Raw genomic sequence first — 23924 nt, 5'->3', positions numbered from 1 at the left:
AGCCAGAGCCCAGACTTGAAGCCGATCGAACATCTCTGGAGAGACCTAAAAATTAAGGTGCAGCAACGCTCCCCAACCAACCTGACAGGTTTTGAGAGGATCTTCAGAGAAGAATGGGAGAAACTCCCCAAATACAGGTGTGCCAAGCTTGTAGGGTCATACCCAAGAAGTGTCGAGGCTGTAATCGCTGCCAAAGGTTCTTTAACAAAGTACTGAGTAAAGGGTCTGAATACTTAAATTTTTTTTTTTTATTTGTAATAAACTTGCAAAATTGTCTAAAAACCTGTTTTTGCTTTGTCATTATTGGGTATTGTGTGGAGATTGATGAGGGGAAAAACTATTGAATCAATTTTCGAATAAGGATGTCGTGTAACAAAATGTGGAAAAAGTCAAGGTGTCTGAATACTTTCCGAATGCACTGTATATACTGTATTATAAACCGGGTGGTTCGAACCCTGCATGCTGATTGGCTGACAGCCGTGGTATATCAGACCGTATACCACAGGTATGACAAAACCCTTATTTTTACTGCTCTAATTATGTTGGTAAACAGTTTATAATAGCAATAAGGCACCTCGGGGGTTTGTGGTATATGGCCAATATACCACGGCTAAGGGATGTATCCAGGCACTCTGCGCTGCGTCGTGCTTTAGAAGAGCCCTTAGCCGTGGTATGTAGGCCATAGACTACACCCCCTCGGGCTTTATTACTTAATTATAAAACCGGGTGGTTCGAGCACCGAATGCTGATTGGCTGAAAGGCGTGGCCATCTACAACACCCCCTCACGCAGTATGGCTTAAGTAAAGGATACACACTATAGAAGTAGTGGTGATGGCTGCTATGGTGCCTATGGGGATGGACTTCTGGGCATCACGCAGGTCTCCAGAGCGGTTGGAGCCAGCCATGATGCCTGGGAGGCAGAGGAACAGATATAAACAGGATTAAACAGGACCAATTCTCATCCTTCACACTTGATGTGAAATGGTTTGTCCTCTGTTTCACACGTTTTACTTTTTTCATTATACTGTTCTAGGGAGTGCTTTTTGGAAAGTGAAAAAGTGGAGGGACAACAAAAAAACAAATAGAATTTTCGATAAAAGACCTTAACAAAACGTATTCTTTACTTGTAGCAACTGTGTTTATAAAAATGATCCAGCAAACTGGTGCTGTGTTCAACAAACCAGGAGCAGCTCTCACAGAACATGAGTACTGATAATACTATACTGTATGTCACAGAGCAAATGTTCATACACAATGGGCATTTTATTCAGCTGTTATGCCATTGGGATGATAGTGGGAATGTGACTCATGTATTCCCCAGAATTTCTGCTGATGTGGTTTTAGGCAGAAATTCTACTTCCTCTCATTTCGCCCTATTCAGCTCCTTTTGTGTCATCAGTTGTGGAATGTATTTCTCTCTCTCTCGCTCTGCATTTGGGCCCGTGGAGAGACTCTCACGGCACTATTTGTCACCATGAAGTGGATATTACAACAGGAATAATGTTTCTCGCTGGTTTCCTTGGGTCTAGGAGTGGTGCTTTTGATCTGGTATTTACCTTGAATTCATAAGGTAACATTTTTAATGTAATTATAATAACTTAATATAAGTTATTAGATAAATCAGGTTACTGCTTGGCTGAAACAAAAGCCTGTACCTATACTGTCTTTTTGGGATAAGCTTGACCTAGTCGGTCCCCAGCAGTGACTCCTGACCCTTGACCCAGTGACTGACCTGTTTCCCAGTAGTGACTAACCTGTGACGGAGGGGAAGTAGATCCCCACCAGCAGGGTGAAGAAGCTGGTGATATCAGCCAGGACGTAACGGTTGGAGTTGGTGACGATAGCTTCAGGATCCTGTATGGCAGAGATCCCCCGCTTCTCCAAGAAATCTCCCTTCTCCAGGTAGTAACCAAACAGATTCTCTGTGTGAGAGAGAGAGAGTAGAGAGAGAGAATAGAGAAAGAGAAAGAGAGAGAGACAGAGAGAGTGGAGAGATAATTACATACCTCTTGTGGAGTACCAGTACATCGCTCTACTACAGACTACATTCGATTACAATACGTTCTGAATGGGCACCTCTTACCAGCCAGTATACCACTGCTGACCCCTGGGATACCCTGGATCTCAGAAACGTTGTTGTTTACAAAGTATTCGTCACAGGTAGCATTGAGGAACTCGGAGTCACAGAAAATCTTCCACAGTTTGGTGGTGACTGTGCCGTTGTCCCGCTCAATGACCTTGGCACAAACGTCAAACCCCTTGGAGATGAGAGTGCGGTTCCCCAGGATACACACGCTGTAGCGGGTAGGACAGACATGACATAATCATTAGCTCCTTATTTATTTAGAGGTTGGGGAAAGCACAACATAAATCAACATGACTATGCAAGGCACATGGCTTGATTGAGTGAATGGAGTGAACATTAAACAAACAAATCAAAATCCGCTGGTTGCTTTGTGCTTACGGCTAGAGACAAGGTCATCGTGGTTTTGTTTGTTTGGTTTGTAAAGCTCCGAAAGCTTTAAAAGCTGTAATCCTTAACAACGAATATTGCTTTTCCTCCCTCAGACATCATTGCACGAGGACAGCAGGATATGCACTGCAATTTATTTTACCACGCTGCCGAATGCTCCTCTCGTCCGTTTTCATGAACAAAACAAAAATAATAACAAATACACTGGGGTGAACAGTGGCACTGTTTCCCCTAATGCGGATTCGATCTGTAAGGGACAGTTCGAAAATTACTGGGGTGAGGGGGGAGTCAGAGACCACTCAGAGGTCAGAGAAGTAAGTGAACGTAATGGTCATCTCGTTTTTGGCATGCTGGATGCCCTACGCCACAGTGGCCTGGTACATCTTTACCAATCAAGGAACCAACTTCAGCCCTGTCATGATGACCATCCCCAACCTTCTTTGCCAAGAGTGCTGTCCTCTACAACCCAGTCATCTATACTGAGTGTACAAAACGTTATGAATCTGCTCTTTCCATCACATAGACTGACCAGGTGAATCCAGGTGAAAACTATTATCCCTTATTGATGTCACTTGTTAAATTCACTTCAATCAACACAGATGAAGGGGAGAAGACAGGTTAAATAAGGATTTTTAAGCCTTGAGATAATTGAGAGATTGATTGTGTCTGTGTGCCATTCCGTGGGTGATTGAGCAAGACAAAAGATTTAAGGGCCTTTGAATGGGGTATGGTACGTAGTAGGTGCAAAACACACCGGTTTGTATCAAGAACTGCAACGCTGCTGGGTTTTTCTCTTTCCCATGAGTATCAAGAATGGTTCACCACCAAAAGGACATCCAGCCAACTTGACACAACTGTGGGAAGCATTGGAGTCAACATGGGCCAAAAAAGGGTGCAACTCAATATTAGGAATGTGTTTCCTAATGTTTTGTACACTCAGGTGTTCTTACTGTGTTTTACACTCAGTTACTAGGGTGGAGGGTGGTCCAAAATAGGTGGGTTTTCTTTTAGCTTTTGGGAGGGTTGAGTGTGTTTTTTATTAGGCACGGGAGGGTAGTGCATTTTCCTCCTGGTTTACATTCACTATTTTGCAGGCGTTACTATATAATAGATTCCATCTTTGGCAAATTTCCTCGTCTGCTTCCCTTATGCACTATGCTAACCATACCACATGTCAATATAGTCTACCTTGTCCTCTATCCACCATTCATAGTGGCAGAAGTGGTAGGTGGATTGTTTGTCCAGAACTGCAATAGGTTAACTAGCAAAGTTACCACACATAAAATCATTTAATCTGCACCAATTTTATATATACTGTAAATCCACAAGAACTAGAAGGAATTGCTGATAAGCAGGGGAGAGGCCAGGTGTGTCATAATGCATGAAAGAACAACGAGACATGCAGCTCAAAAAGCTCCCCTATTGATTTTGTTTAGGGACAATAAAATGATATAGACAACACCGCAATGCAATGAATAATTCCATTATTGTTTTCAAGTGAGTACAAAATCTCGACACTGGGCTGTAAACTGCAATGAAAATGTCATTTGAGTAATGGCGCAAAAGCGCTGTCATTTGAACGTTTCATTCCATTCCTTCCATTTGGATCAGTCGTGGGTCTACTCCCGACAGTTGATACAGTATAGAAACGCACAGTGGAAGGCCAGTCTGGCTGTATTTTAAATGATGATACCGAGATGAGCTTGTCTGTTGCGGTTCACTATTCTTCCAAGTCATCCTATAATAATGTGGCCACATATGATCCCGGCAGGCCCAGTTATACAGCAAAGTTTAACACGCACCCTGCCTCTTCTCCAATTCTGAGTGGCTATTCCTCGTGCACCTAGAACCTAACGCTTCAACACAGCCTACATATTTGTCTATTAACTTTATGTTAAGTCACAATGTTTTAATCTGATTAGGCTACTTCAAATGAGTCCTGTAGGCTACCTGCGCACGTTTGTCCAAAATATAATTCCAGCATCCAAACTGTGCACCGGCCACTCCATTTGATGAAAGTATATCTGCTACGAAACACCAAAAGGTGTAATGACATTCAAAGACTGTCAAGCCTTAACTTAGATACCGGGTACAAGGTAGGGATGGATTTATTTTCTGTTTGTCGATATTGACATAGTCTATTTGATTATGATGTTGAAAATGAAAACCATGACATGGAAGCACCCGACGTTGGTAACACACAGGTTAAAATATCAAAATCAACTCAATTAATTTGGGGGCATGTTCGAACACACATGAAACATTCATTGACATTTTGCTAGCTTGCAATTGCTAGCTAACTGTTCCTGGGAGATGAACATTGGGTTATTTCACCAGAAATGCATATGATCTTTTTTTTCTGGATCTTTTAAGAACTCGCTGTCACGACTTCCGCCGAAGTCGGCTCCTCTCCTTGTCCAAGCGGCGTTTGACGGTCGATATCACCGGTCTTCTAGCCATCGCCGTTCCAATTTTTTTGTTCCATTTGTTTTGTCTTGTTCCCCGTACACCTGGTTTACATTCCCTAATCACACTGCATCACACTGCATTCCTCTGTTCCCCCCCATGTTTTGTGTGGAATTGTTTTTGTATTGTGTTTATTGTACCACGCCAGTCTGTTTCTTTCACCCTGGGCATTGCCTGTACCCTATTGGGGAAATTTTGGTGAAACTTATGGTTGTATTCTTGACGGTATTATGCGCTTGTCACTTTTGCCGGTTGGCTTGAGATGTAGCTGTTTGCGCCCGTCTGTTATTGCTCTTGGCAAATAAAGTCGCCTGATCACCTATCTCTGCTCTCCTGCACTTGACTCGAATGACCAGCAGCGAAAACCCAGACACTCGTATGTTTCTCTATTCTGACTATTAACTCTAGAAAAGCTGGGCATCGAGCAATGCGTTCTGAGCCAAAGTCAAAACAGTCAAATGAATACGTCATACATACATTATGAAGGTTAGAATATTAGAATACATTAGAATACGAAAAAAAACTTTCTTTAGTTTAAGTTACTGTAAAAAAACAAAAAACACCACAATTCAAGTGTTATACAACATCACAAAGAAATGCATTTTAATTTTGTTAAGGGAGGACTTTAGAAGCATAAAAAATGAATACATTTTATTTCAAAAGAACATAATATTATAGTTTTATTATGTTACTAGTCTGTGCTTAGTGGCCTATGGCTATACTGCTGCAAGTTCTCACTTGTAGAATGCATGGAGCAACGGACGTAATATTCAACAAAAAATGATATTTGAAATAGAGCGCATCCCTTAATTTTAAGAGTTGTTTGGCAAATGAACAGTACCAGTTAAAAGTTTGGACACACCTACTCATTCAAGGGTTTTTCTTAATTTGTTACTATTTTCTACATTGTAGAATAATAGTGAAGACATAAACACTATGAAATAACACATATGGAATCATGTAGTAACCAAAAAAAGTGCTGAACAAATAAAGATATTTTATATTAGTAGCCACCCTTTGCCTTGATGACAGCTTTTCACAGTCTTGGCATTCTCTCAACCAGCTTAATGAGGTAGTCTCCTGGAATGCATTTCAATTAACAGGTGTGCCTTGTTATAAGTTCATTTGTGGAATTTTTTTCCTTCTTAATGCATTTGAGCCAATCAGTTGTGTTGTGACAAGGTAGGGGTGGTATACAGAATATAGCCCTATTTGGTAAAATACCAAGTCCATATTATGGCAAGAACAGCTCAAACACGCAAAGAGAAATGACAGTCCATCATTACTTTAAGACATGAAGGTCAGTCAATATGGAAAATTTCAAGAAATTTGAACGTTTCTTCAAGTGCAGTCGCAAAAAACATTAAGCGCTATGATGAAACTGTCTCTCATGAGGACCGCCACGGGAAAGGACGACCCATCCTCTGCTGCAGAGGATAAGTTCATTAGAATTACCAGCCTCAGAAATTGCAGCACACTTAACCAGCATGGGTACCACAGCACACTGCAGCGATACGTCATTCCATCTGGTTTGCGTTTAGTGGGATTATCAATTGTTTTTCAACAGGACAATGACTCATCACACCTCCCGGCTTTGTAAGGGATATTTGAACAAGAAGGGGAGTGATGGAGTGCTTTATCAGATGACCTTGCCTCCACAATCACCCGACCTCAACCCAGCTGATATGGTTTGGTGTGAGTTGGACCGCAGAGTGAAGGAAATGCTAGCCAACAATTGCTGAGCATATTTTGGAACTCCTTTAAGACTGTTGGAAATCAATTCCAGGTGAAGCTGGTTGAGATAATGCCAAGAGTGTGCAAAGCTGTCATCAAGGCAAAGGGTGGCAAATATCTCAAATATAAAATATATTTTGAGTTGTTTAACACTATTTATACTATTTTCTACATTGTAGAATAATAGTGAAGACATCATAACTATGAAATACGACAAATGGAATCATGTAGTAACCAAAAAAAGGAAAAATCGTTGAATGAGTAAGTGTGTCTGTCACACCCTGATCTGTTTAACCTGTCTTTGTGCTTGTCTCCACCCCCCTCCAGGTGTCACCCATCTTCCTCATTATCCCCAGTGTATTTATACCTGTGTTCTCGGTTTGTCTGTTGCCAGTTCGTCTTGTCTTGTCAGATCTTACCAGTGTGTTTTCCCTGCTCCCTGCTTTCTCAAGTTCTGTTCCCTAGTTCTGACCATTCTGCCTGACCTGACCCCGAGCCTGCTTGTTGAGCTCTACCTGCCTGACTGACCCGTTTATGAACTTCTGCCTGTCCTGACCCCGAACCTGCCTGTACCTTTTTGACTCTGCCCTGGATTACGGACCTCTGCCTGCCTTTGACCTATCTTTTGCCTGCCCCCTGTTTGGGTCAATAAATCTGTGACTCTAGCTGTCTGCATCTGGGTCTTATTCTGAGTTCTGATAGTGTCCAAACTTTTGACTTGTACAGTATGTGTTTTAGAAACCTTGTAAGAACCTGCTCTTTCCGTTATGAAATCAAAACATCTTACCTCCATGAAGGATCATTTGAAAAAGTTGCTTCTTGGTAAACTCTGTTCCCTTCTTTGTCAATTACCCATGCTGTTCTGCTATCTCTGTCACGCCCTGACCGTAGAGAGCTTTTTATGTCTCTATTTTGGTTTGGTCAGGGTATTATTTGGGTGGGCATTCTATGTTCATTTTCTATGTTTTCTATTTCTTTGTGCTTGGCCGGGTGTGGTTCTCAATCAGAGGCAGCTGTCTATCGTTGTCTCTGATTGAGAACCATACTTAGGTAGCCTTTTCCCACCTGTGTTTTGTGGGTAGTTACTTTCTGTTTAGTGTTTTGCACCTGACAGGACTGTTTCGGTTTCGGTTATTCTCTTTGTTATTTTGTTATTAGTGTTCAGTTTCAATAAAAAGCAGGAACACTTACCACACTGCGCTTTGGTCCGATTCCTGTTCTTCAGACGAAGAAAACCGTTACAGAACTACCCACCACAAGCGGACCAAGCAGCGTGGTATGGAGGAGCAGAGGGTTCAGGACTCCTGGACATGGGAGGAGATATTAGACGGACAGGGACCCTGGAGACAAGCTGGAGAATATCGCCGCCTGAAAGAAGAACTGGAGGCAGCTAAAGCTGAGGCAACGATATGAGGCAAGGCAGCGCAGCAGGCACGAGAGGCAGCCTCCCAATTTTTTGGGGGGGGAGGCACACGGGGAGATTGGCGGAGTCAGGCGATAGACCTGAGCCAACTCCCCGTGCTTACCGGAAGCAGCGTGGTACTGGTCAGGCACCGCGTTATGCGGTAAAACGCACGGTGTCTCCAGTGCGCGCGCATAGCCCGGAGCGCAATATGCCAGCCCCCCACAAGTGCCATGCGAGAGTGGGCATCCAGCCAGGGCGGATTGTGCCAGCTCAGCGTGTCTGGTCTCCGGTACGCCGTTTCAGCCCAGGGAATCCTGCGCCGGTTCTGCGTACTGTGTCTCCGGGGCGCTGGGACGGTTCAGTTCGTCCTATGCCTGTGCTCCGCCCGTGCCGGGCTAAAGTGGGCATTGAGCCAAGTAGAGAGGTGCAAGTGGTAAGCACCAGATCTCCAGTGCTCCCCCACAGCCCTGTTCGACCTGTGCCTGCAGTCTGGAAGGGCCGGGCTAAAGTGGGCATTCAGCCTGGAGGAGTGGTGCCAAGGCTGCACACCAGAGCTCCAGTGCTCCCCCACAGCCAGGTTCATCCTGTGCCTCCTCCACGCACCGGGCCTCCTGTAGGTCTCCCCAGCCTGGTGGGCCCTGTGGCAGCCCCACGCACCAGGCCGTCTCTGCGTCTCCTCCCTCCAGCGACGCCCTCCAGTCCGGAGCCTCCAGCGACGCCCTCCAGTCCGGAGCCTCCAGCGACGCCGTCCAGTCCGGAGCCTCCAACGAGGATGCCCAGTCCGAGTCCCGCTACTAGGGTCCCCAGTCCGGGGCCCGCTACGAGGGTGTCCAGTCCGGGCCCGCTACGACGGTCCCCAGTCCAGGGTCGGCGGCGAGGTGGAGCGGGGGCTACGTCCCGCACCAGAGCCGCCACCGCGGAGAAATGCCCACCCAGACCCACCCCTATAGGTTCAGGTTTTGCGGCCATGGCCACCTTTGGGTGGAAGGGGGGGGGGGGGGGGGGTACTGTCACGCCCTGACCATAGAGAGCTTTTTATGTCTCTATTTTGGTTTGGTCAGGGTGTGATTTGGGTGGTTATTCTATGTTCATTTTTCTATGTTTTCTATTTCTTTGTGTTTGGCCGGGTGTGGTTCTCAGAGGCAGCTGTCTATCATTGTCTCTGATTGAGAACCATACTTAGGTATCCTTTTCCCACCTGTGTTTTGTGGGTAGTTATTTTCTGTTTAGTGTTTTGCACCTGACAGGACTGTTTCGGTTTTGGTTATTCTCTTTGTTATTTTGTTATTAGTGTTCCGTTTCAATAAAAAGCAGGAACACTTACCACGCTGTGCTTTGGTCCGATTCCTGTTCTTCAGACAAAGAAAACCGTTACAGTCTCTTCATTCACATTTTAGCGCCCAGCTCTGCAGACGCGCGCAAGGAGTGTGGATGAAATGATTCAGTAACATGTACAAGTCAATTTATTTTGGAACGCTGGCACAAGCAACGTGTTATTTGTCTCATGCTTCGTAAACAACAGGTGTAGACTAACAGTGAAATGCTTACTTACGGGCCCTTCCCAACAACGCAGAGAGAATATTTAAAAATAATAGCAAAATAATAACATGAGGGATAAATACACAATGAGGAACGATAACTTGGCAATATACACGCGTTCGAGTAACGAGTCGATGTGCATGGGTACGAGGTGTTTGAGGTAGATATGTACACAGGTAGGGATAAGGCGACTAGGCAACAGGGTAGATGATAAACATTAGCAGCAGCAGCATATGTGATGAGTTATAAGAGTTAGTGCAAAAAGGGTCAATGCAGATAGTCTGGGTAGCTATAATTGGTGAACTATTTGACAGTCTTATGGCTTGGGGGTGGAAGCTGTTGAGGGTCCTGTTGATTCCGGACTTGGTGCTTCGGTACCGCTTGCCGTGCAGTAGCAGAAAGAACAGACTATGACTTGGGTAGCTGGAGACAATTTTTAGGACCTTTCTCTGATGGTGCAGCTGTATAACTTGCTGAATTTTTTCAGTCCTCCTGAGTGGGAAGAGCCTTTGTCGTGCCTTCTTCACGACTGTGTTGGGGTGTGTGGACCTTAGTGATATGGACTCTGAGGGACTTGAAGCTCTCAACATGCTCCACTACAGCCCATCAATGTGGATGGGGGTGTGCTCGGCCCTCCGTTTCCTTTAGTCCACGATCAGCTCCTTTGTCTTGCTGATGTTAATGGTGAGGTTGTTGTCCTGGCACCACACTGCCAGGTCACTAACCTTCTCTGTATAGGCCGTCTCATCGCCGTTGATCAGCTCAACCACCGTTGTGTCGTCAGCAAACTTAATGATGGTGTTGGAGTCGTGTGCGGCCATGCAGTCGTGAGTGAACAGGGAGTACAGGAGGGGACTTTGCACGCACCCCTGAGGGGCCCCCATGTTGAGGGTCATTGTCTGGTTTGGGTGTAAGTGATCAACATCAGGAAAAGGTTTTGGAAGCACCACTGTGTATGGGAGAGCATGTAAAGGACACCAGCATGCACCAGCACAAGGCTCAGTCAGGTCAAACTTACGGGAAAACAGGGGGTTCAAAGGCCGTCTTGATGACCCCAGCATAGACAGCCAGGATGGACAGAATGACGCAGGCCAGGAAGACCAGAGCCAGCTTGTTGACATATTTGACCCCCACAAACACCACCGTGGCCATGAAACTGAGCACAATGGTGCCGTATACACGCATGTTGTTCAGCATCGCTGCCTCCATATCAGCCCCCTCCAGACCCTCCATCTTAAAAATGGCTGCCTGGGGGAGGATGTAGATCTGGAGAAGGGAAAGATGGAGGGAGAGAGAGAAAGGGTGGTGGAGGGAAAAGGAGAGAGGAAGAGAAAAGAGAGTAAGAATAGGATGGAGGGAGAGAAAGGGTGTGTTAAAAATGACAGATGGTGGGACGAGGATGGAGGGAAAGTGGGAGCGAGCGACAGAAAAGGATGAGGAGAAAAAAGGAAACAGGGAGTGAGTGAGAGGGTGTGGGAATAGAAATCAGATGTTATCTCAAGCATTGTTGAAATCATATAAATGTAGTGGATAATGGATTTCTTTTATATCATTATAATGGCACAGACAAGGCACTAACAAATGAACAGTTTTCTGTGAGTGTGACAGCTTGCTGAATTAATCAATTATAATTGAGATATTGTCAGGAATTGCAACAACTTTTCATATTTGTCTAAAATGAAAAGATATCAACATAATTGATTGTATTTAATGGATAATTTTTTAGGCATAATCTATTGCACCACAATCTGTAGGCAGAAGAACAAACATCTTCCTCCTGCATTCATCATTGTTGCATGTGGTCTCGCCCCCAAAATAAAACGCCGGACACAAGGCACAGGGGGAAAGAAAACAGATAGCAAACAAAACAATAAAACAATAGCAATCATCTTTCCTTACCAGCAGAAGTTCGATGGCACCAAGGATGTACATTGCACCTGCAAAAGTAGTTCCCAGATAGAAGCAAATTCCGACAGCTCCGCCAAACTCGGGGCCAAGGGAACGGGAGATCATGTAGTAGGAGCCTCCGGCTGAAAGACACAAACACAAACACAACCATTGGCATTCCTCTTTGGCTCGATCTCAGCAATATTGCATTTCAATGATAAACCCCAGGTCTGCACATAAGTCTGAAGACTTCGGGCTTGAATATGCAGAAGTAGTAGTTTGTCAACAGAAACATAATGCTGCATAGACATTGCTTAGGCATGTTAGATAGAGCTGATCAGGAAAAAAGCCCTAGCCTTTCTATACAGTATCATGACTCTATGGATAGGCACAGAATAGTTTGAGTTTACGAATAGAAATAGAAAGGCTTCTGACGTTTCACACTTTCACACTTCAACACTTTCATACTTTGTACAGACGATAGAAAGCGTGCTAGTACAGTGTGGTTCTGATTTAGCCATGCTAGCATTAACTGTCACAGTTAACTATTAACATTAACTATCACAGACCAGAGCCATATCAGATGTGAAAACCTAAAGTGGTTGGAAAAAAGAACAAGATTGCCATGCGTCACCAAGACCTTCCATTCATGCACGCACCAAGGTGTGCCTGTGATACACACTCACCTGGCACCACTCCGTTTGTTGCGATAGCACTCATGGAGATAGCTGTCAGCATGGTCTGAGAGGAGACAGAGGGGAGATAACACTATTATAAAATGGAGCAGTTACATCTATTTTAGCCCTCAGCTGCAGAGTGATGATTCTTAGTTAAACAGTTTAAGGCAAGGCCCCACACCCTCATTGGGTAATTACACCCCTTTAATCATATCACATTCAACTTTTACCAGTTGAATGTGGACACAAATGTAATACTTTTTTGTATTACAAATTCTTCTGAAATATTGGATTAAAATGGGAAATGACATCTCATGAAATATGCATCTACAGTATTTGCACAGCACTCAAATACATTTTTCTGCACCCTGGATGATGTCAGCCTTTTGGTTTCATTTTGTTAAGACACTCCAGGACTTACACATAGCAGATTGTGGATAATTACGTTTTTCATCTTTCTATTTGTAAAATACAAAAGAAAGGTATGTAAATTGCACTTTGGGTGCTTTTAAAAAAAAGAAAATGTAATCTAGAATAAAACTTTGACATCATATCAACAAATCAAATACATTTTTATTTGTCACACACATGGTAAGCAGATGTTAATGCGAGTGTAGCGAAATGCTTGTTTTTCTAGTTCTGACAATGCAGTAATAACCAACCGAACAATTTCACAACAACTACCTTATACGCACAAGTGTAAAAGGATTAAGAATATGTACATGAAAATATATGAATGAGTGATGGTACAGAACGGCATAGGCACGATGCAGTAGATGGTATAGAGTACAGTATATACATATGAGATGAGTAATGTAGGGTATGTAAACATATATAAGTGGCATTGTTTAAAGTGGCTAGTGCTGAATTCTTTTCATCAATTTTTCCATTATTAAAGTGGCTGGAGTTGAGTCAGTATGTTGGCAGCAGCCACTCAATGTTAGTGGTGGCTGTTTAACAGTCTGATGGCCTTGAGATAGAAGCTGTTTTTCAGTCTCTCGGTCCCTGCTTTGATGCACCTGTACTGACCTCGCCTTCTGGATGATAGCGGGGTGAACAGGCTGTGGCTCGGGTGGCTGTTGCCCTTGATGATCTTTATGGCCTTCCTGTGACATCGGGTGGTGTAGGTGTCCTGGAGGGCAGGTAGTTTGCCCCCGGTGATGCGTTGTGCAGACTTCACTACCCTCTGGAGAGCCTTACGGTTGTGGGCGGAGCAGTTGCCATACCAGGCGGTGGGTGATACAGCCCGACAGGATGCTCTCTATTGTGCATCTGTAAAAGTTTGTGAGTGTTTTTGATGACAAGCCACATTTCTTCAGCCTCCTGAGGTTGAAGAGGCGTTGTTGAGCCTTCTTCACAACGCTGTCTGTGTGGTTGGATTTCAGTTTGTCCGTGATGTGTACGTCGAGGAACTTAAATCTTTCTACTCTCTCCACTACTGTCCCGTCGATGTGGATAGGGGGGTGCTCCCTCTGCTGTTTCCTGAAGTCCACGATCATCGCCTTTGTTTTGTTGACGTTGAGTGTGAGGTTATTTTCCTGACACCACACTCCGAGGGCCCTCACCTCCTCCCTGTAGGCCGTCTCGTCGTTGTTGGTAATCAAGCCTACCACTACCGTCTGCAAACTTGATGATTGAGTTGGAGGCGTGCATGGCCACGCAGTCGTGGGTGAACAGGGAGTACAGGAGAGGGCTCAGAACGCACCCTTGTGGGGCCCCAGTGTTGAGGATCAGCGGGGTGGAGATGTTGTTACCTACCCTCACCACCTGGTGGCGTCCCCTCAGGAAGTCCAGGACCCAGTTGCACAGGGCGGGGTCGAGACCCAGGGTCTTGAGCTTGATGACGAGTTTGGAGGGTACTATGGTGTTAAATGCTGAGCTGTAGTCGATGAACAGCATTCTAACATAGGTATTCCTCTTGTCCAGATGGGTTAGGGTAGTGTGCAGTGTGGTTGAGATTGTGTCGTCTGTGGACCTATTGCGGCGGTAAGTAAATTGGAGTGGGTCTAGGGTGTCAGGTAGGGTGGAGGTGATATGGTTCTTGACTAGTCTCTCAAAGCACTTCATGATGACGGAAGTGAGTGTTACGGGGCTGTAGTCGTTTAGCTCAGTTACCTTAGTTTTCTGGGGAACAGGAACAATGGTGGCCCTCTTGAAGCATGTGGGAACAGCAAACTGGGATAAGGGTTGATTGAATATGTCCGTAAACACACCAGCCAGCTGGTCTGCGCATGCTCTGCGGATGAGGTTGGGGATGCCGTCTGGTCCTGCAGCCTTGCGAGGGTTAACACGTTTAAATGTTTTACTCACGTCGGCTGCAGTGAAGGAGAGTCTGCAGGTTTTGGTAGCGGGCCATGTCAGTGGCACTGTATTGTCCTCAAAGCGAGCAAAGAAGTTGTTTAGTCTGTCTGGGAGCAAGACATCCTGGTCCGCGACAGGGCTGGTTTTCTTTTTGTAATCCGTGATTGACTGTAGACCCTGCCACATACCTTTTGTATCTGAGCCGTTGAATTGCGACTCTGCTTTGTCTCTATACTGACGCTTAGCTTGTTTGATTGCCTTGCGGAGGGAATAGCTACACTGTTTGTATTCGGTCATGTTTCCGGTCACCTTGCCCTGGTTAAAAGCAGTGGTTCGCGCTTTCAGGTTCGCGCAAATACTGCCATCTATCCACGGTTTCTGATTTGTGAATGTTTTAATAGTTGCTGTGGGTACGACATCGCCGATGCACTTGCTAATAAACTCGCTCACCGAATCAGCGTATTCGTCAATGTTGTTGTTTGACGCAGTGCGGAAACATATCCCAGTCCACGTGATCGGAGCATTCTTGAAGCGTGGAATCAGATTGGTCGGACCAGCGTTGAACAGACCTGAGCGCGGGAGCTTCCTGTTTTAGTCTCTGTCTATAGGCTGGGAGCAACAAAATGGAGTCGTGGTCAGCTTTTCCAAAAGGAGGGCAGGGGAGGGCCTTATATGCGTCGCGGAAGTTAGAATAACAATGATCTAGGGTTTTACCAGCCCTGGTAGTACAATTGATATGCTGATAGAATTTAGGGAGTCTTGTTTTCAGATTAGCCCTGTTAAAATTCCCAGCTACAATGAATGCAGCCTCAGGATACGTGGTTTCCAGTTTACATAGAGTCAAATAAAGTTTGTTCAGGGCCATCGATGTGTCTGCTTGGGGGGGAAAATATACGGCTGTGATTATAATCGAAGAGAATTCCCTTGGTAGATAATGCGGTCGACATTTGATTGCGAGGAATTCTAAGTCAGGTGAACAGAAGGACTTGAGTTCCTGTATGTTGTTATGATCACACCACGTCTCGTTAATCATAAGGCATACCCCCCCGCCCCTCTTCTTACCAGAAAGATGCTTGTTTCTGTCGGCGCGATGCATGAAGAAACCAGCTGGCTGTACCGACTCCGATAGCGTGTCTCGAGTGAGCCATGTTTCCGTGAAGCAAAGAACGTTACAGTCTCTTATGTCTCTCTGGAATGCTACCCTTGCTCGGATTTCATCAACCTTGTTGTCAAGAGACTGGACATTGGCGAGTAGTATACTCGGGAGCAGTGTGCGATGTGCCCGTCTACGGAGCCTGACCAGAAGACCGCTTCGTCTGCCCCTTTTACGGCGACGTTGTTTTGGTTCACCGGCTGGGATCCGATCCATTGTCCTGGGTGGTGGGCAAAACAGAGGATCCGCTTCGGGAAAGTCATATTCCTGGTCATAATGATGGTGAGTTGACATTGCTCTTATATCCAGTAGTTCCTCCCGACTGTATGTAATAAAACCTAAGATTACCTGGGGTACCAATGTAAGAAATAACACGTAAAAAAACAAAATACTGCATAGTTTTCTAGGAACGCGAAGCGAGGCGGCCATCTCTGTCGGCGCCGGAACAATTCCCTAAGTGTAAGTCTGGAGAACATGTCTAATGAGAAATACACAACATTTGATGAATGCAGATGGTTCTGCGGCTTAGAAAAATTTGTTGGCATGTGGGAAGAGTCTGCCTTTTGGAAAATGGCAGTTAAAGATAAGTACACTGAATTTAGACTACCAAATGCCAAACACCTATTTAGACCCAATCACCATCTCTCCAAACTAAGTTACTACATAATGAGTTCGTAACATTCTCTATGAAATGATGTGTGATTCAATGTAGTGAGCTTGGAAATTATGCATGTATGTCCATTTACAGGTGGTGACACTTCAATACATTTTTTTGAGAGTAGTATAATTAAGCAACAAAAGTATACACTTTCATCAACTTTTTGACATTTTTACTTCTACTTTTTGAAAATACTAATATTAATGGACCCAAATACCCCAAAATCTCAAAATTGTAATTTTAGCCTGTGGTGCCTGACCTTAATAATATATTGTTTTTGATGCTCCATCCTTATGCCAAACTTCCGTATGAGTATGAACTTTGGGAGGATGGTTCCAAACAGTTTCTTAGCTATTTGGCTGATGATCGATCATGACACCATACACAATGCAACCTTGAACTAAACTGACGCCTCATCAATCTAATCAACATCCTTGACGAAGATCACAGCAATCAATAGTTTCAATATTTATATCTAAGGTGTGAATAATCTGCAGGCTTGACAAAGAAGTTTCCCTTAACCACAGATCTAGGATCAGATGACACTACCTCCAAATAACCATACCCGTTCGATGGGTGAAAAAATAGCTGACCCTGGATCAGTGGTTTATGTATACCCAATCTGTGTTGCTTATTTCATCTGCCCTTTCAGCTGGGTGCCAAAGCCCCAGAGGAGAAAAGGGCATCAGCTAAATAAAGGATTAATCATTTATATGTTTGAGCAGGCAGACCAACCATCTCTGCTAAAGCTCAGTGCAGGTAGGGCATTTCACAAAACTACAAGGCAGAATGACAATGAGGAGAGAGAGAGGGGGGAGAGGCAGGAAGACAGAGAGGGAAGGAAGGGGGGGTGAGAATGGAGAGTGGAGAGAGAATGAAAGGGACAGATATGGAGAGAGGTGGGAAAAGAAGGAGGGGGAATTACGCTCATAAGAATGGAATCATGAGAGATAGAGAATGAGAGGAGTAGAAGGGTGCCTGTGAGAGGGGAAAGGTGACAGTAAATAAACAAGACAGAAGAGAGAGAAAGTTGTGGGGTGTCGGGAAGAAGGCGAGAAGGACAAAGTAAAAAAAAGGAGGTAGAGCATGAGGGATGGTATTAGAGAGAGGCAATCATTAAAAGAGAGAGGGGTAGTTAGCCAAAGAAAGATAGAGCTAGTCATGGGGAGAGAGAGAGATGGCTAGATAGAGACAAATACTGAACAGATCAGGGAAGAGTCGAATGGAGAGAGAACAAGATATCTGGAGAAAGGGAAATCGATGGATACAAAGAGACACTGAAGAAAATAGATCTCAGGACAGAGGGAGAGAGAAGAAGTCAGGGAGAGACAAAAAAAAGTGTGACATAACAAACGTGACAGAGAGAGATGATTGAGCTCAAACAATAAATGAAATCAAATGTTATTTGTCACATGCGCCGAAAACTGTGAAATGCTTACTTACAAGCCCTTAACCAACAATGAAGTTGAAGAAATAGAGTTAAGATAATATCTACAAAATAAACTAAGGTATAAAATAAAAGCAACACAATAAAATAACAATAAAGAACTTCGGGAGGAGGCAACAGTGCATTTGGAAAGTATTCAGACCCCTGGAATTTTCCCACATTTTGTTAGGCTACAGCCTTATTATAAAATCGATTAAATAAAAATAAACATTTTAGAACATTTTAGAATAAGGCTGTAATGTAACAAAACGTTGAAAAAGTCAAGGGGTCTGAAAACTTTCCGAATACACTGTATATACAGGGCATACCAGTACTGAGTCAATGTGCAGGGGTACAGGTTAGTCGAGATAATTTGTACATGTAGGTAGGGGTAAAGTGACTCTTTCGTTTGTGTTTCCAGTGTATATGCCTGGAGCTGTGTGTGTGCGTGTGCGTGTGCGTAATCTGGTGAGTAGTAAGTGCAGAGGGGACCCTCTCAGGGCCCAACAGTAGTGAAGGGAAATTCGTCTCTCTGACAACTAATCGTCATGTCGTTAACCATAGGGTGCTTACTGGATTTGTCATTTGTGTATGAGACTTGTAAAAGTGTGCTTTAAACAATGTACATTTGTTGATTGCTCGGCATACAAATACGATTATATATTGATCTATTTGAAACAAGATCTAGTTGTGGCCGCAACCAGACTAGGTTGCGAATGACTTTTGGCGGAATGCATTTCTTGCCGTGAGGGTGATAGGCACAATATCATTTGTAGCCCCCCAAACTATTTGTTCTCAAGTTCAAGTTTGTTAAGCAGAGGCTATATATGTTTTTGTTCTACAAAGCTATGTCCATAACATTCAATAATCAATTAATTGCATGCATTCTTGCACCACGGGATCAATTATTAGTTCTAAACACGTATTTTTGTTCTCTATGCTCAGTTGTTGGTCAGAGCACGTCTCTGGAGCCGCTAAGCCGGAGGAGCGTGTGCGGCCAGCAGGTTAAACGAACGACTAAAATGAACAAATCACTCAGAAAAACAAAACATGACTCTCGAGTCAGTGAAAAGAGTAGTTCAAAAAGAATGAATCGTTTGATAACTGCACATCACTATCCAAAAGGCGTGGTGGCGTGGCACTGCTCAGTGACTCCTAATCAGTTGGTAATGCTACCCGAGGACCACAGATAAGGCCCTAATTAATGGGACTTGTGACAGCAAACGTCCCACTTTAAATCTACATCATACTTCTTCTTATTATTTGGAACGCTACTCCTCTTACACCGTTTAAGCTAGAAACTCTGTGCAGACTTTAGTACTTGTAGACCGGTCTTGATTAAGTTTCTTGTATACAACTTTTTGACATATTTTCAACTTTTTAAACTATTAAGCTTTTTTGTCAATCTTTCATGGGATTTCCTCAACATTGTACAGGGCTCAGTGTGACATTGTGACTCCCAGCATTCTATTCTATTCACTCTAAACAACGTAACTTTTGACACAAATCAGCTATTTTGACCACTTTCCCAACGACCTAGATAAAAGTTCGAGTATATGAAATATTCCTCTACTTCTCTGCTATTCATATCTGAAATGAGAACAAAAATATATTCTGCTAATCTGTTGATACAGCTGTTTTAGTAACCACATTAACTACCCCCCCTAACTTCTTACGACTTTCCCAGCACTTTAGACAACAATATTCAATTTTTTTGTTTTTTTGGGGGGGGTTGCGGTGGATCAGCTTTAATATTGGAGATAGATTGTAGCTTCCATCAATGTAATTATCTCCATCATTTCCAATCCCCCATATATTTTTGGGGTAAATATATCTATCTATCTACATAGAGTTGAAGTCGGATGTTTACATACACTTAGGTTGGAGTAATTAAAACTCGTTTTACAACCACTCCACAAATTTCTTGTTAACGAACTATGGTTTTGGGAAGTCAGTTAGGACATCTACTTCGTGCATAACACAAGTAATTTTTCCAACAATTGTTTACAGACAGATTATTTCACTTATAACTCACTGTATCACAATTCCAGTGGGTCAGAAGTTTAAATTCCAGAAAACGATGTCATGGCTTTAGAAGCTTCTGATAGGCTAATTGACATCATTTGAGTAAATTGGAGGTGTACCTGTGGATGTATTTCAAGGCTTACCTTCAAACTCAGTGCCTCTTTGATTGACATCAAGGGAAAATCAAGAGAAATCAGCCAAGACCTCAGAAAAAAATGGTAGGCCTCCACAAGTCTGGTTCATCCTTGGGAGCAATTTCCAAATGCCTGAAGGTACTATGTTTATCTGTACAAAGAATAGTACGCAAGTATTAACACAATGGGACCACGCAGCCGTCATACCGCTCAGGAAGGAGACGCGTTCTGTCTCCTAGGGATGAATGTAATTTGGTGCGAAAAGTGCAAATCAATCCCAGAACAATAGCAAAGGACCTTGTGAAGATGCTGGAGGAAACAGGTACAAAAGTATCTATATCCACAGTAAAACGAGTCCTATATCGACATAACCTGAAAGGCCGCTCAGCAAGGAAGAAGCCACTGCTCCAAAACTGCCATAAAAAAAGCCAGACTACAGATTGCAACTGCACATGGGGACAAAGATCATACTTTTTGGAGAAATGTCCTCTGGTCTGATGAAACAAAGATAGAACTGTTTGGCCATAATGACCATCGTTATGTTTGGAGGAAAAAGGGTGAGGCTTGCAAGCCAAAGAACACCATCCCAACCGTGAAGCACGGGAGTGTCAGCATCATGTTGTGGGGGTACTTCGCTGCAGGAGGAACTGGTGCACTTCACAAAATAGATTGCATCATGAGGCAGGAAAATGATGTGGATATATTGAAGCAATATCTCATGACATCAGTCAGGAAGTTAAAGCTTGGTCGCAAATGGGTCAACAATTTAAAGGCAATGCTGCCAAATACTAATTGAGTGTATGTAAACTTCTGACCCACTGGGAATGTGATTACAAAATAAAAGCTGATATAAATCATTCTCTCTACTATTATTCTGACATTTCACATTCTTAAAATAAAGTGGTGATCCTAACTGAACTAAAACAGGGAATATTTACTAGGATTAAATGTCAGGAATTGTGAAAAACTGAGTTGAAATGTATTTGGCTAAGGTGTATGTAAACTTCCGACTTTAACTGTATATACACACACATACATATATACACATGCACACTGTTTTTAGAATATACCTTTATTATTCCCCACAAACCCTACCACCCCTCCCCCAATTGGAGTAAACTAAATAACACTTAGGCTTCTACCTTCAGTTTATACATACTATACACATTTTACAGAAACAATCTATTTAAAAAAATATATACTGTTAGTCCTGTTCTTCCTCTATTTCTGATGTCCATCCAGTTGATTTATATTTGTAACTGTGCTATTTCAAAAAAGTTCTGAACCTACACACATTTTACAGACCCAGTGTGTTTTACATTTGTTTTCTTGTTGTTATTAGTCTCACCCTTCAGCTCCATTCAACCACTCCCATCTATTGCTTAACACCATCCATTTTGGATATTTTTCAACTGTGCTGTGATGCTTCACAAAAGTACTGAACCTTTCTCATCTCATAGTTTCGACAGATTGTAAATGAAAGAAAAAATATATATGTATTATACAAAATTCTTGTTTAAGTTTTGAATCCAATTTCGTTTTGTGTGTCAATTCATAAACCATGTGCCATGGAATCGGTACATCTCTTCCCAAATATTTAGCAATTTAGATGGCACCTCTGTCAATGTTTTGGTCCTTAAATGAAACTGGTATATATTTTTATTTATCACAAATTTCTTTATCCATTTTTGGTCTTTAATGCAGGGACGACAGACAAGTTCCTTACTTTTTCCCCCTTCCACTTGCCTCTTCCATTTTTGTGGTAACGCTGCAATTAGTTGGTTGTAATTTTGGGTAACAACAATTTAGAGTGTATGACATTTTGGTCTATGCTGTTATTTAAGTCATGCTCTTTGGCACAGAACTGAGATCAGGTTACCCCTTATCAAGTGAGGATAAATGATATGTGTAAATTGATGGTGATGTGAACTGATCATCATGTTCAAAGCATAACAAGACATGAAATACATGAAGTGGCAAATCAGTGTTGGGTTGGGAAGCACACACACATCTCTTATAATAAGATAGCTCAGGCACTTCTCCCCTCCTGCTGTCTTTTCTATCCAACACATCTGATGGATCTCCACATGCATTTCCACAGACTGCAGAACAAAGAGCAGGTTTTGCTGCTCAGGGTCTTCTAGTCTGTTAGTAATGTGACACACAGCCCTCTACTATCCCTGGGGTGGGACTGGAACAGAGGTCCAACTGGTCACCACCTTGATGTATTGCCCCAAGGAACAGTTCTTTATAGTCCTGAGCTCACTGTTGAATCAAAGCTGTTGGGGTTTGATGGTGTCTTTGATCAGTTCGGGACGGGTTATATCTGCCTTCAGGGTCAGTGCTGCTGCTGACATGCTAATCGGCAGTCATTGAGCTGATCGCAGCTCAGAGCGCTAGCCAGCCTTCATTTGTCACTGGATCAGTGACAAACGTGGGCAAGGGCAGTCATCTAGTGTTTGGGGATTGGCTCATGGGGGAGATAGTTCTCAAGGCTAGTACTAAGTACCAAGGCTTTCAGTCTCTTTGGGGTGCAAACCAAAAGGAACACTGTTTGGATAAACACATTCTAAATGCATTATGAAATTTAAGTTACCGTTCTTGTGGGTTCAATAATTATTTTCTGTAGAAAATAATGAAATTACTGTGAACCGGAATGTGATGGAATCTGAAAATATACAACACTTTAAAAAAAGAAGCTATTTATGTAAGTAAGTTAAGGGATGAATAGTACATGTATTCTGTAAAGCTTTCAGGGCTACCTCAGGTCAAAATAGGATTAAGCTAGGATTTACTCAACTGGGAGAGCTTTGGGACATCAAACATAATTCAAATTGAAGTGGCGTTGAGTATATCCCTATCAGTGCTGCAAACGTGCCTCTCTTTCTGCTCTGGCTGGCACAGTGCCCATACTAACAATGATGGAGAGAGGATAGAGGGGAGGGGAGAGACAAAGTGGAAGGAAGGGCCAAAGAGAAAAAGAGCTTTCACATGGAAAGGGAAACATGGAGGGTGATATAAAGAGAGAGAGAGAGTTTGAGGGGAAGACAAAAAAAAGAAGGAGGAGAACAGGAGAGAGAGAGAGTGAAAATAATATGGTCCAGAGCTGTGACTCACCGTGGAGCAGCACATGAAGACGATGATGAAGGAGCCAAAGACCCCTCCGATGCCCACCATCCAGGTCATCCGCAGGAACAAGATCACACCAAAGATATTCTGGATGCAGGGCAGGTACACCCCCATCAGAGTGCCCAGCGATGGTGCCTGGAGAACAAACACAAATCAATACTGATTAAATATGAACATGTTTAACTGTGGCATGGCAGTACAAGCTTTATACAAGTACAGTAATGTACCCCACACCATGAGTGGAACAAATCAAATTCCTCTAGTGACTTGCTCCGGCATCTGAGTTGAGTGGATACAGTACCGATTCATACTGCACTCATCATACTCATATACAGTACAGACTCATTAGAAACTCACAAGCCCTCCTCTATCCCATCACAAAAAGACAGTAATCATATGAGGAGAGAATGACAAGCTCTTTGTTCAGTCAAAATGGGGACATTTCCTCCCTCATTAACCGATTTCAATGGCAGCCGAAAGATAACACTTTCTCCTCCTTTTCCTCATTACTTTGGGCTGGCGATACGTTTGTGGCACTCCATGATTGAATGCTTTTTTGCTTCTGAGGCATAAAGCTGAAATTCAGGCAACAGAGATTCCTCGGTGTCTCACTACATGGAGTTAAAATAATCCAGATGTGTGATATCATGTTAGTGGACACTTTACTTTCACTCTTCTATTCACGCAGGTGGAGGTGGCTCTAGGATACTGGCTGAGGTTGCACAAATCCTCTATCTTTGTCAGCTCAATTAGCTAATGACCAGCAATTGTCCTGTTACCAGGGAGAAGGACCATCTAATTACTTTATTAATGTGGGCCTGTCTGTCTAGATACTGTATGTATAGAGGAGAAAATGTACTTCTCAAACTCTTCAATTGATTAGACATGGCTTTCAGCTATTGAGTTATATGGGATT

At 43.3% G+C, this 23924-nt stretch overlaps 1 protein-coding gene across 1 annotated transcript in view; it reads right to left on the bottom strand.

Moving 5' to 3' along the window:
- The window catches only part of LOC129830445 (solute carrier family 12 member 5-like), a 113726-nt gene that overhangs the window by 19551 nt on the left and 70251 nt on the right, over positions 1 to 23924 (bottom strand). The window contains exons 4-10 of the mRNA XM_055893022.1: positions 22997 to 23143; positions 12192 to 12246; positions 11518 to 11648; positions 10637 to 10884; positions 2085 to 2296; positions 1756 to 1923; positions 813 to 911 (exon numbers count right to left, since the gene is read on the bottom strand). Of these exons, the coding sequence (XP_055748997.1) occupies positions 813 to 911; positions 1756 to 1923; positions 2085 to 2296; positions 10637 to 10884; positions 11518 to 11648; positions 12192 to 12246; positions 22997 to 23143 (1060 nt within the window). The remainder of the gene's footprint in view (positions 1 to 812; positions 912 to 1755; positions 1924 to 2084; positions 2297 to 10636; positions 10885 to 11517; positions 11649 to 12191; positions 12247 to 22996; positions 23144 to 23924) is intronic.

This window comes from Salvelinus fontinalis, chromosome 31 (assembly GCF_029448725.1).
Source record: "Salvelinus fontinalis isolate EN_2023a chromosome 31, ASM2944872v1, whole genome shotgun sequence".
Taxonomy (NCBI): Eukaryota; Metazoa; Chordata; class Actinopteri; order Salmoniformes; family Salmonidae; genus Salvelinus; species Salvelinus fontinalis.
The sequence above is the reverse complement of the archived record's forward strand: the minus strand, read 5'-3'. Positions and strand labels throughout refer to the sequence as shown.